The sequence below is a fragment of the Podarcis gaigeae genome (genome assembly GCF_964106915.1).
Source record: "Podarcis gaigeae genome assembly, chromosome: 13".
NCBI lineage: Eukaryota > Metazoa > Chordata > Lepidosauria > Squamata > Lacertidae > Podarcis > Podarcis gaigeae.
The window spans coordinates 41226990-41240873 of record NC_139689.1 but is presented as its reverse complement, the minus strand read 5'-3'; the positions used below and the strand labels follow the sequence as shown (position 1 = coordinate 41240873).

General features: G+C 44.3%; 1 protein-coding gene across 2 annotated transcripts in view; it reads right to left on the bottom strand.

Annotated features, from left to right (window-relative positions):
• MYO1D (myosin ID) overlaps positions 1-13884 on the bottom strand; it is a 172543-nt gene that overhangs the window by 64833 nt on the left and 93826 nt on the right. For both annotated transcript variants that reach the window (XR_014557432.1, XM_083709142.1), the window contains exon 20: positions 7277-7390. Coding sequence is in view for 1 of the 2 variants with exons in the window: in XM_083709142.1 (XP_083565268.1) it covers positions 7277-7390 (114 nt within the window). In the remaining variant the exon portion in view is untranslated. The remainder of the gene's footprint in view (positions 1-7276; positions 7391-13884) is intronic.

Genomic DNA, 13884 nt, shown 5'->3' with positions numbered 1-13884 from the left:
ATCCCAGAGGAGAGCACAATTCTTCAGGCACAAACCCAATAATTGCTATTCATTTTTGTAGTGAAACGTTAAGCATTGACAAAAGTGTACTCAGATGAGAATTCCTAGCTATTTAGAATGGCTATAATTGGATCAGACTGACTGCTAGTTTCTTCAAGGAACTTAAGAAAAAACTCAACCTTCAAAGACTGTTCTTTGTTTTAGCATGAAAAAAAGAGACTGTCTCCTTTCTGACACCTTTCAACACCTCTCTGCCATTTCCCCCTTGCGGGAGAGAAAGGTTAAGACTTCAAGAAATTTTCAGTGCACCAGAAAGCTCATGTAAAAAGGAATTCCCCAAACAGCAGTGCATACTTCTAGAAATTGTTGTTATGAAAGCCTCCAAGAGCAGGGTCTAGGTGTGTTCAGTTGTATTTCTAGGATTCTAATCAAGGGGATGAGACTGAAAGCAGGCAGAAGGCTGAACGCTCTGTGACCAGGCATTCTCTTGCAAGGAATCAAGAGACCCCACATTTAATAATAATAATAATAATAATAATAATAATAATAATAATAATAATTATACCCCGCCCATCTGGCTGAGTTTCCCCAGCCACTTTGGGCAGCTCCCAATCAAATGTTAAAAACAGTACAGCATTAAATATTAAAAACTTCCCTGAACAGGGCTGCCTTCAGATGTCTTTTAAAGATGGGATAGCTGCTTATTTCCTTCACATCTGAAGGGAGGGCATTCCACAGGGTGGGCGCCACTACTGAGAAGGCCCTCTGTCGGGTTCCCTGTAACCTCACTTCTCGCAATGAGGGAACCACCAGAAGGCCCTCGGCGCTGGATCTCAGTGACCGGGCTGAACGATGGGGGTGGAGATGCTCCTTCAGGTATACAGGACCGAGGCCATTTAGGGTTTTAAAGGTCAGTACCAACACTTTGAATTGTGCTCAGAAACCTACTGGGAGCCAATGCAGATCTCTCAGGACTGGTGTTATGTGGTCCCGGCGGCCAGTCCCAGTCACCAGCCTAGCTGCCGCATTCTAGATTAATTGTAGTTTCCAGGTCACCTTCAAAGGTAGCCCCACGTAGAGCGCTTTGCAGTAGTCCAAGCGGGAGATAACTAGAGCATGCACCACTCTGGCAAGACAGTCCGCGGGCAGGTAGGGTCTTAGTCTGCGTACCAGGTGGAGCTGGTAGACAGCTGCCCTGGACACAGAATTAACCTGTGCCTCCATGGACTGCTGTGAGCCCAAAATGACTCCCAGGCTGCACACCTGGTCCTTCAGGGGCGCAGTTACCCCATTCAGGACCAGGGAGTCCCCCACATCCTCCAGCCCCCTGTCCTCCCAAAACAGTACTTCTGTCTTGTCAGGATTCAACCTCAATCTGTTAGCCGCCATCCATCCTCCAACCGCCTCCAGGCACTCACACAGGACCTTCACCGCCTTCACTGGTTCTGATTTAAAGGAGAGCTAGAGCTGGGTGTCATCTGCATACTGATGAACACCCAGCCCAAGCCCCCTGATGATCTCTCCCAGTGGCTTCATATAGATATTAAAAAGCATGGGGGAGAGGATGGAACCCTGAGGCACCTCACAAGTGAGAGCCCAGGGGTCTGAACACTCATCCCCCCCACCACTTTCTGGACGCGGCCCAGGAGGAAGGAGCAGAACCACCATATAACAGTGCCCCCAGCTCCCAGCTGTGTTCGGCCTGTACCTTCTTCAAACAAATATGGGGAGTTATGAGCTGGGGTCAAGGGACGCGGGTGGCGCTGTGGGTAAAACCTCAGCGCCTAGGACTTGCCGATCACATGGTCGGCGATTCGAATCCCCGCGGTGGGGTGAGCTCCCGTCTTTCGGTCCCAGCTCCTGCCCACCTAGCAGTTCGAAAGCACCCTTAAGTGCAAGTAGATAAATAGGTACCGCTTTCTAGCGGGAAGGTAAACGGCGTTTCCGTGTGCTGCTCTGGTGCCGGTTCGCCAGAGCAGCTTCGTCACGCTGGCCACGTGACCCGGAAGTGTCTCCGGACAGCGCTGGCTCCCGGCCTCTTAAGTGAGATGAGCGCACAACCCTAGAGTCGAACACGACTGGCCCGTACGGGCAGGGGTAGCTTTACCTTTACCTTTATGAGCTGGGGTCAGGCAGGAGAGAATGCTAACCCAATACCCACTCCTGATCTTCCTTCCCCTCTCCCATCCAGGCCAATTCCAGGGGCAATGGCCAGTGCCAACTGTTGTGTCCCCTAGCAAACAGTTGGGACAAAGTTATTGTTCTCTAGGTTTCAATCCTGAAAAAACGATAAGCCTTTAGAATGGGGAAAGTCAATTTGGTGCCATTCAATAACTCAACGGTCAGTTGTACTACTGTGACTTCTGGATAGTACTACATTTACTACTTAGTTTTAGAACATAAAAAGTGAATGGTTGCTATGCAGTGGACTATCAACCCATATTTAGCTCCAATAATCTGCTACAGGGGCCTTTTCAGCAGGGTAGATTAGTTTAAATAATTGATTTAAATCTGTTTTTGGCATCTTGGCGTGGGTAATTGTGATTCGCCCTGTAAGGCAGGTGCATGGTGAAGCAATTGTACCACTGCTTTGTGAGGTACCAAACTCTGCACAAATCCACTGAATCTACACTCTCAAAATGCCACAATTGAACGCAGGAACACATCCTGATTCAATTTAATAAAACAAGCTTGCAAAGTGATAGTAACAGGCATGTGTGAAATAAGAGAAAATTATCTTCATTTCCTCCATTTTCCAGAATGTATTATTATTTCCTAATTATCTGTACGCCAGCTACAGACTTCCTCAACCCTAGGATCATATCTTCCCTTCTTAATGCATTTATTTATTGCTATCCTTCAGTTTCTGGCATATGCCATCTTGGCTGGCAACACCAGGCACAAGAACTCCACCAGAGGTTTCAAGTCACCAGGATTTTTACTGCCACAAGTCAAAGGCAAACCGTGGGATATTACTCCCCATTTGGAATTGCTTTTTTTTGTAAGGTTCAGAGTGACAGAATGGCTTCTTGAGCTGGGAAAACAAGCTTCGGCAGGACCAGGCATCAGCTGACTGCCTGAGATCTCCATGGCAACGCCTTTCCCAAGGGATGTTGCTATGTTGACAGGGCAGCTTTGCAAACAGTGATTGTGAGCGCTGCTGGCATGCAGAGGCACTTTGAGGAGGCTAGCTCCTGTACACCTTCACAGGGCCAATCCATCTTACAGATGTAAAGTAAACACATCTTTTCAGGTGAGGCAGAGAAATAAACAGCGAGGCTCAAATATAAATGGTCCATGTTCTTGGTGAAAGCATCAGTCCAAATAATGGAGCTGTTCTACGAAGAGCATCCCCCACACGATTATGCAGATATCGAGGCTCCCCCACTTTCACTACATACAAAGATATTAGGTAAGAGGGCATATGTGTAAAAAAATAAATAAATCAGTGGCAATGGGCAGCTCCCAAAACAAACCGAGTTTGATAATGTGGGCAACAAAACGTCAAAAATACTGATGAGGAAAATAAGGTTAATTTCGGCAGGCTGGAAGGATTTCACACACCAGTCCCCTCAAGGTATTATCACCACTGTATATATTTTATGAAGGATGCGGGTGGCGCTGTGGGTTAAATCACAGAGCCTAGGACTTGCCAATCAGAAGGTCGGCAGTTCGAATTCCCACGACGGGGTGAGCTCCCGTTGCTCGGTCCCTGCTCCTGCCAACCTAGCAGTTTGAAAGCACGTCAAAGTGCAAGTAGATAAATAGGTACCGCTCCGGCAGGAAGGTAAACGGCGTTTCCGTGCGCTGCTCTGGTTCACCAGAAGCGGCTTAGTCATGCTGGCCACATGACCCGGAAGCTGTATGCCGGCTCCCTCGGCCAATAAAGTGAGATGAGCGCCGCAACCACAGAGTTGGCCACGACTGGACCTAATGGTCAGGGTTCCCTTTACCTTTTCCTATATATTTTATTATGCAACCCACCCTAGGATTGTGGATTGATGAAAGTTGGGATAGTAAACAAACAAATATTGATGGAAGTGTGCATGAACGAAAATTTGGCCGTGCTCTCCAGCATTTGAGAAACCTCCATCATGCAGAAAACTGGCTCACACAGATCCATAGGCACATTGGTGACCTACAAAGTTTTGGATCAGGGTGGCTCTTTGAAAACTTAGGTAAATGTAAAAGGACCCCTGACCAATTAGGTCCAGTTGTGGCCGACTCTGGGGTTGCAGCGCTCATCTCACTTTATTGTACAGCTTCCGGGTCATGTGGCCAGCATGACTAAGCCGCTTCTGGAGAACCAGAGCAGCGCACGGAAATGCCGTTTACCTTCCCGCCAGAGCGATACCTATTTATCTACTTGCACTATGACGTGCTTTCGAACTGCTAGGTTGGCAGGAGCTGGGACCGAGCAATGGGAGCTCACCCCGTCGCAGGGATTCGAACCACCGACTTTCTGATTGGCAAGTCCTAGGCTCTGTGGTTTAACCCACAGCGCCACCCACGTCCCCTTTGAAAACTTATTTCCTTTCAAATCCATCCTCACAGACAAAGCAGCTCCGGAAACATTTTCCAGCACAAAACAAGAGCTAATTTGTCTCATTTACATTTATTTCAATGAGATGTCCTTAGAAGTACTAGACAATGGAAAAGAGCAGTTCCTCCAGGAAGGCCATCAGCAATATGCATACTATCTACTTATTACTAGGCAATTCCTTTTGCTTCTTTGCAAGCCGGGATGGTAAAATAAAACTCCAACATTCCAGTACCATACGGAGTGTTTAATTTTTGCCCTTTGTCCACTGTGTATCACATTATTTCCCACTTCCTTGGTCCTCGCATACACAAATTTGGGGGGTTTTTGTGAGCTAACTGAAATCCTACATTAATTTTTTTTCTACCGTGTTAAAACAGATCCCTGAAAGCAAGGCAAGCTGAAATGGCTTGCAGTTCACTGGGAGTTCCCATGGGTGCCTCAGTGGCCAAATGTGATTATACTACCAAATGCATGTGTGATGCGAATGTACTAGCCATCATAGGCAAAGTAATGTGTTTCAAACATTATATGACAGCCACTGTTCATAGGAAGAGGAAGAGGAAGAAGAAGAAGAAGAGGAGGAGGAGGAGGAGGAGGAGTTTGGATTTGATATCCCGCTTTATCACTACCCGAAGCAATCTCAAAGCGGCTAACATTCTCCTTTCCCTTCATCCCCCACAACAAACACTCTGTGAGGTGAGTGGGGCTGAGAGACTTCAGAGAAGTGGGATTGGCCCAAGGTCACCCAGCTGTGACTTCCTTTACACCAGCCAGTCTGCCAGCCTTTCAGCATGTTAAACTTCTTCAGGCCTTGTGGGCACAAACCCCCAGCTGAGTATCACACATTTTGAAAGAAATTCTTTCAGGGACATGCTGACCCACAAGAGACAAACAGAGTTGCGAGTCAGTGGCCAACGGGAAGGGAGAGCTGTGATCAAGATCTTACCCCCTTTCAAAAATACTGAAATAGCAGGCTTATGCAGTTGCTTTGAGGGTTGCGAAAGCAGCAACATGAGTGTTTCATTTACCCCAATATAAATTGCACCACTCCTCTGGAAAGAATTAGTTCACAGGTTGGGGCTGAGGGTAGGGGAAGAACACACAGATAGCTCAGTGTGTGGAAACACAGCTAACAGCTGCTTGTTCTACTTCCTTGATTTTCAAAGCAGCTACATGGGGCTTTCCAAGTAATTTTTTTTTTTTAAAGACAGCAGGAAATTTTGCTCATGGATTTTCCTTGCCATCTAGTTTGGCCCTTTGGCTGGCTGTAGAGACTTCCTATCTGTGCTACAGAATGAGATTAGGAGCCATTAGCGCTTTCTGTACATGCTGAAAGTAGAAACTGCAACAGAACAAGATTCCAAACCTCCTCTGTGCCTCTAAGCCTTTAGGGAAGGAGGAAGAAGAAGAACAGCCCACCCCCACCCCCCATTCTCCTGCCATCGTGCAGGCATCATGCAGGTATCTTGACCAGTACTGGAGGCAACGAGAGCCAGGAAACCGAAGCTCAATCCTGACATGCTAGAAGTATTGCAGATTGGTGGTTTCTGGGTCTGGGAACTAGGGAGGCAGCCTGCTCTGAATGGGGCTGCATTCCCTCTGAAGGAATAGGTTTCTCGCTGGTAGCTGCTCCTGGATACTTTGTCATTGGGAGCCCAAATGACTTTGGTGACAAGGAATGGGATAGCCTGGTCAGAGTGATCCAGGTTCCAGAAACGTTTTGTTTAGACTACTGTAAAACATTCTACATGGAGCTGCCCTTGAATATGGTTTAGACCTGGCAGGGGTCAGCAAACTTTTTCAGCAGGGGGCCGGTCCACTGTCCCTAGGACCTTGTGGGGGGCTGGACTATATTTTGGGGGGGAAATAAATGAACGAATTCCTGTGCCCCACAAATAACCCTGAGATGCATTTTAAATAAAAGCACGCATTCTACTCATGTAAAAACATGCTGGTTCCTGGACCGTCCGCGGGCCGGATTTAGAAGGCAACTGGGTCAGATCCAGCCCCTAGTTTGCCTACCCATGGTTTAGAAACTGCAGATAGCGCAAAGTACAGTTGTCAATATTCTGATGGCACTTAAAGATCTGCACTGACTGCCTATTTGCTACTGAGCCTGAGTCCAGGTTTTGATATTGAGCTATAAAGCCTGAATGGCTTAGAGTCCTGTTACCTTAAGAGCTGGCACTTATACCATTCTGTCTGCAGCTTGAGATCTGTTGGGCATCTCCTCTTGGTAGTTCCACCACCAACTGAAACTTCCCAGCAACAATATGCTAATTATGAACTGCAATCCCACTATTGATGTAACCCACCCTGGGGGTTTTTGACAAAGAGTGGGTTGCAAGTTTTTTAAAATATATATACAGTGGTACCTCGGGTTACAGATGCTTCAGGTTACAGACTCTGCTAACCCAGAAATAGTACCTCGGGTTAAGAACTTTGCTTCAGGATGAGAACAGAAATCGTGCTCCGGCGGCGCGGCAGCAGTGAGAGGCCTCATTAGCTAAAGTGGTGCTTCAGGCTAAGAACAGTTTCAGGTTAAGAACGGACCCCCAGAACGAATTAAGTTCTTAACCCAAGGTACCACTGTACTTGTGGAAGATATACAGATAAAATACCTCTATGCACTTCACAGAATTCTGACCAGAGCTCTCATCAATTTTACAACAGAGAAATTGGATCATTAGCAATTTCGTACTGTGGAGTCCTGGCTCCAGCTCCAATACTTACATTGTATAGTGGGATGGTTTTCATCACTTTGTAGTGCTTTGTTGGATCCATCTTATAAAGGTGTCTGTCAGTGATAAAAATTGCCCGATCTTCCACTTTGCTAAAGCGGTTTATCTGCAAATAATCAAATCCCCATGGGAATTAAAAGTCATTTCCTTTTTTAAACAAAACAAAACACACTTCACACACTCTGAGCAGTGTGATAGTAGAATTACTGGCTCCTTAAGATGTTTGAATTTTGCTTCCACAGTTCTAAAAGGCATGTGCACATCAGGTTTTAACTGACAGAAGGATTAAAAATGGTCCGGATTTAAGGTGAGTTCAACTTGGTGGTATTGTGTAGAAAGCAGTAATTGAAAACAATGAGATTAAAAAAGAAAGGAAAAGTACTTCCGTTAGCTTAACTTTGATTGGTAAGATATCATCCCAGACTCGATGATCCTGTTGCTGCCTGTATTTGTTCACTAAAGAGGGACAGGGACCAGCCCTCTAACCACATAAACTGCCCAAAAACAGAGGACGGCTGATTGCAAGAGGGTAGGACTTTGCTTTAAAGGAAGGTCTTACCTGAGCTGCAGCTTTCTCTGGTATATTGGAAGTTATCTAGGAAGTTTCACAGACAGAGTATGAAAGCTAAAGTCTACACTAGTCTACTGTAATGCACTCTACATGGGGCTGCACTTGAAAACATCCAGGAGCTTTAAATCAGTCCAAAATACAGCTGCCAGATTGTTACAGGTTTTATTCTGGTGCTCTTATCTTCATTGGCTAGCCATGTATTTCTGGACTCAATTCAAGTCCTAGTTCTTCCCTTTACAGCCTTAAGAAAGGGGTGGGAAGCCTCAGGCCTGGGTACCAAATGAGGCCCCAATGCCTCTCTATTTGCCCCTCAGATTTCCCCAGCTGATGCTCCCAGGCAACACCTCTCACTGGTCCTGCTTTTCACCCTGAGTGCTTTGGCCTGGATGGAATGTATCCCTGAACTCCAATAATGCTTCTTGCTCACCTGGATGGAGGGAAGAGCAGGGTGTACGAATGTGTGTAGAAATTAGTCTATATACAAAGGTGACGTTTACGTTTGTTGCTCTGCCCATTTTTGCCTTTGGCCTTGTCCACCGCTTGAACGTGGCCCTTGAAAGGTTGCCCCAGACAGTACAGTGTGTATGTATTCATTTTAACTCAATAAAGATCTTTCAAGTTCAGAAAAAAAGAGGAAAATGAAAAAGAAAGGTTGCCCCAGAAGAGAATGCAGACCCTGGACTGAAAAAAGATTCCCCACTCATTCCCCACGCCTGCCCTAATGGCTTGGGACCTGGCTACTTCTCTCCTTCAATCAGTATTGGGGGTACTGCTCCAGATTCCCAAGCTAATTAAATTGCGGCTGGTGGACGAGAGGAACAGTGCATAACATTATGGCATCAACATCATAGCATGGCCTCCCCCTAAATTTTGTTTTGTCACCTAGTTTTTTTTAAAAAAAATTATTTATAAAATTTTCAAATTTAACAATAAATGAAAAACATTCCATTTGAATTATACATCCAATTCTAATCTTTCCACTTTCAGACTTCCTTCAGCCTTTCTGGAAATTTTCATGTTTTCACAATTGTTCACATTTCTTGCATCTGTATTGTTTTGTTTTTTTTTAACCAAATTAATCTTAACAATTATTATAAAACAATATTTCTTTCCATTATTATCACAGAGCTTCTTGAAAACCTACAAATGTTAATTGAGCTTCACATATATTCTTAATATACTCTGTAAATTTATTCCAGTCCTCGGTAAATCTCTGGTCTCACCGGTTCCGAATTTTCCCCGTAAGCTTGTCTAGTTTTGTCACCTAGTCATGAGGCTTTCAGGGTGGGCTGTCTGAGCCCCCGCTATTATGCTGTACAATAACCCCACTTTTCTGTTAATTGGTTTTTGGTACGCTACTTGGTTTTTCAGATTGATTTCATTGAAGTTTTTACTGTTTTGATTATGGCCACTGCGAGGTAACATGGCTTCACATATGTACAGCATCCATGTAAACTAGCATTATCCGCGAACGCCCTAAAGATGTCAACTTTGGCTGCCTTTTGTAACAGGAAGACTCATGCCTTGCTGTGACAACTCTAAAGACAGCAAATGCCAGGGTATTCTGCTGTGTGTGAGTGTGTTTGGGAGTGTGTGGGAGGGCAGAACAGCACCATTTCTAAATTACCATTACGTTTGTAATGCTAGCAACGTGAAACATACTGTTTGCTAACGGTTTCCAAAATGGAACTGAAACCATTTCCATCAGTGAAAGGAAAAACACTTGTTACTACTTTTACAGCTAAAGACTCCAAATCTGAAATTAATTGAGGATGCCACTGGGATTCAGTAAACCACAACTGAGTCCCCTGCTGAGAAATGCACCATTAGATCAGTTTTCCCTTCCAACATGCTATTGACAGGCATCCAGCTGGGCAAACGGAATTAAAATGATAGTTCAAAGCATAGCCTTGAAGACGGGTTGCCTATATCTATCATCTATCTATCTATCTATCTATTCCACATGGCTGGATGTAGCAGGAGGAGAAAGAACAAAAGACTACTCCAATGGATTTCAGTAAGAGATGGTTTGGAATGCAGAACAAGTTTCCCCATGTCCAAAAATCAGAGGGGTATATTTGTGTGTGTGTGTGTGTGTGCGCGCGCGCGCACGTGTGTGTGCGCATGCATATGTACAGAAATCATTTTCACTAAAAAGAAGAAGGATAAATCTTAGAAGAACTGTTCATCCTAACTAATGAGAATAGGACAAGCAACAATGCATAATTTATTTATTTATTATTATTATTATTATTGTGTCTACAGTTTTCTAGGTTATGTACAATTTAAAAATAAAAACAAAACCCAGCTGCCTGTGGAGATAATGATGAACAAGGAAGCCCTCTCCAAGGCATAAAGCCTTTTTGACTTCATCCTACTGTTTGGCAGGAGCCCAAATTACACAATTAGCATCTCCTTTATTGGTAACCAACGTGAGTCCTTCAGACAAGCAGCATACTCTCTTTAACAGAGTCAAATAATCCCTTAAATCTGTGCAAAGGTAGGACACCTCACGCTTTCCAGGTAGCTTGTCACTTGTATCAGTAACTCAAAATCAGTTAAGAGGTTTAGGTGTCAAACACAGAAAGTAGGCAATGCTCTGAAGAACCATCTAGCCAAGAGATGACAGATGGGAAACTAGGTCTTGTCTTCTGCAGCAGTACTAATTGCCAGTACACACTGCACGTGCCATATATTTATGCATGTAACAGCACCATCTTCAACATGGAAAGCGCCACTACATCAATCAGAAACACAGAAAGACAAAGAAGAGCAAAGGTAAGCCAGGAGTATCTTTGATTACCACTTCTTCCATTGCTATGAATAATCAACACCTGATTTGCTCTGTCCCTGCTGCTTCAAGGCATTCACAAAGATGGGCTTCCTCAGCCACTATGGCCAAGTGGAAAATGTACTACTAACAAACAAGCGAAACACTTGTGTGCTTATTGATTGCCATAAACATACAGCTGCTCTGACCATGTCAGGGGATTGATTGCCTTCTTCGCTTCCAACAGCAATCTTCAAAGTCTGTTACACTGTTTAGTCCACAAGACTGAATACCTCACCATGATTACTACCACACACACACACACACACACACACACACACACACACACAGAGTAAAAGTGTCTTGACCTTAGGTGATTTCACAAGAGCCACTATGAAATGACTAATTATTTTAAGGATGTGTCCCATGTTTGTGGAGTGGGTGGGAGGAAGGGAGAAGAAGTCAATGCTGCATCAAGTGTACAGGCTAGCTATTATGGGATATATGGCTCTGAAGGCCCTAGCCCCACTCACCTCACAGAGTGTTTACTGTGGGGGAGGAAGGGAAAGGAGAATGTTAGCCGCTTTGAGACTCCTGAAGGGGAGTGAAAGGCGGGATATCAAATCCAAACTCCTCTTCTTCTTCTACCTATCAAGTTCCAATGGGAGGAGTTATCCTTGCTACAGAATGTGCTCCAACGTAATCTGGCAAATAATGAACCTGTTCAGTAATTTCAGTGTGTCTACTCAGAGTATGACTAGCATTGGATACGGCCATATAGGTTACGGTATAAAAGTTGCAGTTACAGTAAATCTACATGGAACCACTGATTAGTTTCTCAGTGGAACAGAGAACTGAGGTGCACTGTCTGTATACCGGTGACACATAATTATGTTTCACCTTTGTTTGCCAATTCAGGTGATGCAGTTGATGCAATGAACCAGTACCTAAGATCAGTACTGGACTGGGAGAGGGTCAGTAAACAGAAACTAACTCCAGACTAGCAAACAGATCCTTTGGGTGAATGGCTTGTTTACCCAGGGAGACAAGATTCAGTCTGTTCTGGGCAGAACTGCACAACCGCTTAGGGGTCAGGTTTGTAGTTTGGGGGTGCTGTTAGATCCAGTCTCATCTCTGAAGGTACAAGCGGCTTCTGTAGCATGAAATGCTTTTCACCAGCAGCAATTTCACCCTCCGGACTACCTGGACTATCTATGATATGGTAACAGGAGCAGTAGTAATCTCAGACGGATGGCCATTTAACTGGTGCTGAAATGGTGACAAAGTACATTGCAAGAGCATCTCAGAAACAGCAGACCAATTTATTAGATCAAGCATTTCAACAGATATTGTAGCCCTAGTCCAGTAACTAGCGTACACAAAGAGTGCCATGAAAGAAAGAATGTAGTAACTTTCTCTTAAAGTCAGCATCCTGCCTTGCACACACGGAGCTGTCCTTTGTACTGAAGAGAACAGGGAAACTCATGCTGAGTTTTATATGCACATCAGAGCCCCCATGTAGATTCTGAGCACAGCAGAAATGAGTATCTTGCCCAGTATCTTGACTTATGCTACACCTGCAGAATTTGAGACCAGAAGAGCAAGGAAGGATCTCAAAGCCATTAAGTTCCAAGTTTCTACTTTAATGCAACATTTGTAGCACCGCAAAAAACAAAATCCAAACTATCCAAACTCAACTACTCGACAAGCAGAGTTGCTAAACTGCAGAGCAAATGGACTCTAGTAAGTGAGCCAAGTTGCTGATCTTTTCTTTCCGCTTTGCAACAAATTAAATCAGTCCTCATCATCAGAAATAAATTAAAGGGTGGTTCTTTATGTTCTTGACAATAACCTTTCAAGATTCTGGAAGCCTGCTCACCCATATTCTTCTCACATTTAGAAGCACATGTCATTCACTCTTTCGACCTGTCAGTCTTGCCGACTTTGTACAGAACATGACAGTTCTAGCTTGGTTCTCTAATGTCACACCCTCCAGCAATTCTGCTATAGCTTAACTCTACCCAGGACAACTAATCAATTTGACGAGAGAGAAGCATCACATTCAATAGGAGACTTGCCCAGAAAGAGATCTGGAAGGTATTGGGTAAAGAGATTGGTTAAACATATACCGTATGAAAAAGCAGCTCGTGCAAGAAGGTAGGGCATTCCTTTCAAAGAAGGTCTTTCTTGTTGCCAGCTGACAGTCATAAGGGCAAGATGGCATGATGTTTGTTGGGTAAAATAAGCCCCCAGCAAGTGTGTAAAATAAAGTTTCTAAATCATGGGTTACTAATTATGGGCAGCTGGTTCTTGCAGGAACCTGGAAGAAAGTTTTGGAAAACAAGGAGGGTGCTAGAAAAGGGCATCATCTCAGGAATATTTGATTACATCTTAGTTGTTCAAGGGGCTACAGAAAATACTCTCAGAGTATTTTTACTCATCTCCTGAATTTCTTCTCCCTTTCTCCTTTCACACTTAATTTGTACCTTTCCTTCCACCCACCAGTGTTGGTTTGTTTCATCATTTCTTGCTGCTCCTTTTATTTACTTCATCTTCCTACAACAGCTTTCCTTTTTTATTCCCTTTTCTATTCTTAATTTATTTTTATTTCATTTGCTTCAACTTAACCATGTATTTCTCTTTCTAATTTCTTCCAGTGCACTCTCTGGTCCTATCCTTTCAGAGGGAGATTCCGCATCCATTCTTCCCTCTGTCCCCTGGACACCTTCATTCAGCTGTTGGCAGTGGTCCAACCAAAAGTGGTCCAACTGAGGCCCACTGTTGGAAAACACTGCTCTAAGTCTTTCTGCTGAATTTTGGTAGGCATCTTTATATTACCTATTTATTCTTTTTATGACATTTCTGTCCCACCCTTCTTCCTTCACGGAACTCAAAGCAATATGCATGGGAGTTTCCAGGTTCTCCCACCTGGGCATAGACTCAAACCTGCTTAGCTTTAGCAGAGTAGCTTCATCATGTGCCCTAAAGACCATGCCATAATATTCACCAGTCTTACTATTCTTTTTAAAAAAAACCTTTTAACTGGAGATACTGAGGCCTCACACATGCCAAACACATGCTCTCACTTCTACAAGAGCATGGGTAGGCAAGCTAAGGCCCGGGGGCTGGATCCGGCCTGCGGATGGTCCAGGAATAAGCATGTTTTTACATGAGTAGAATGTGTCCTTTTATTTTAAATTCATCTCTGGGTTATTTGTGGGGCACAGGAATTCGTTCATTTTCTTCTTCTTCAAAATAT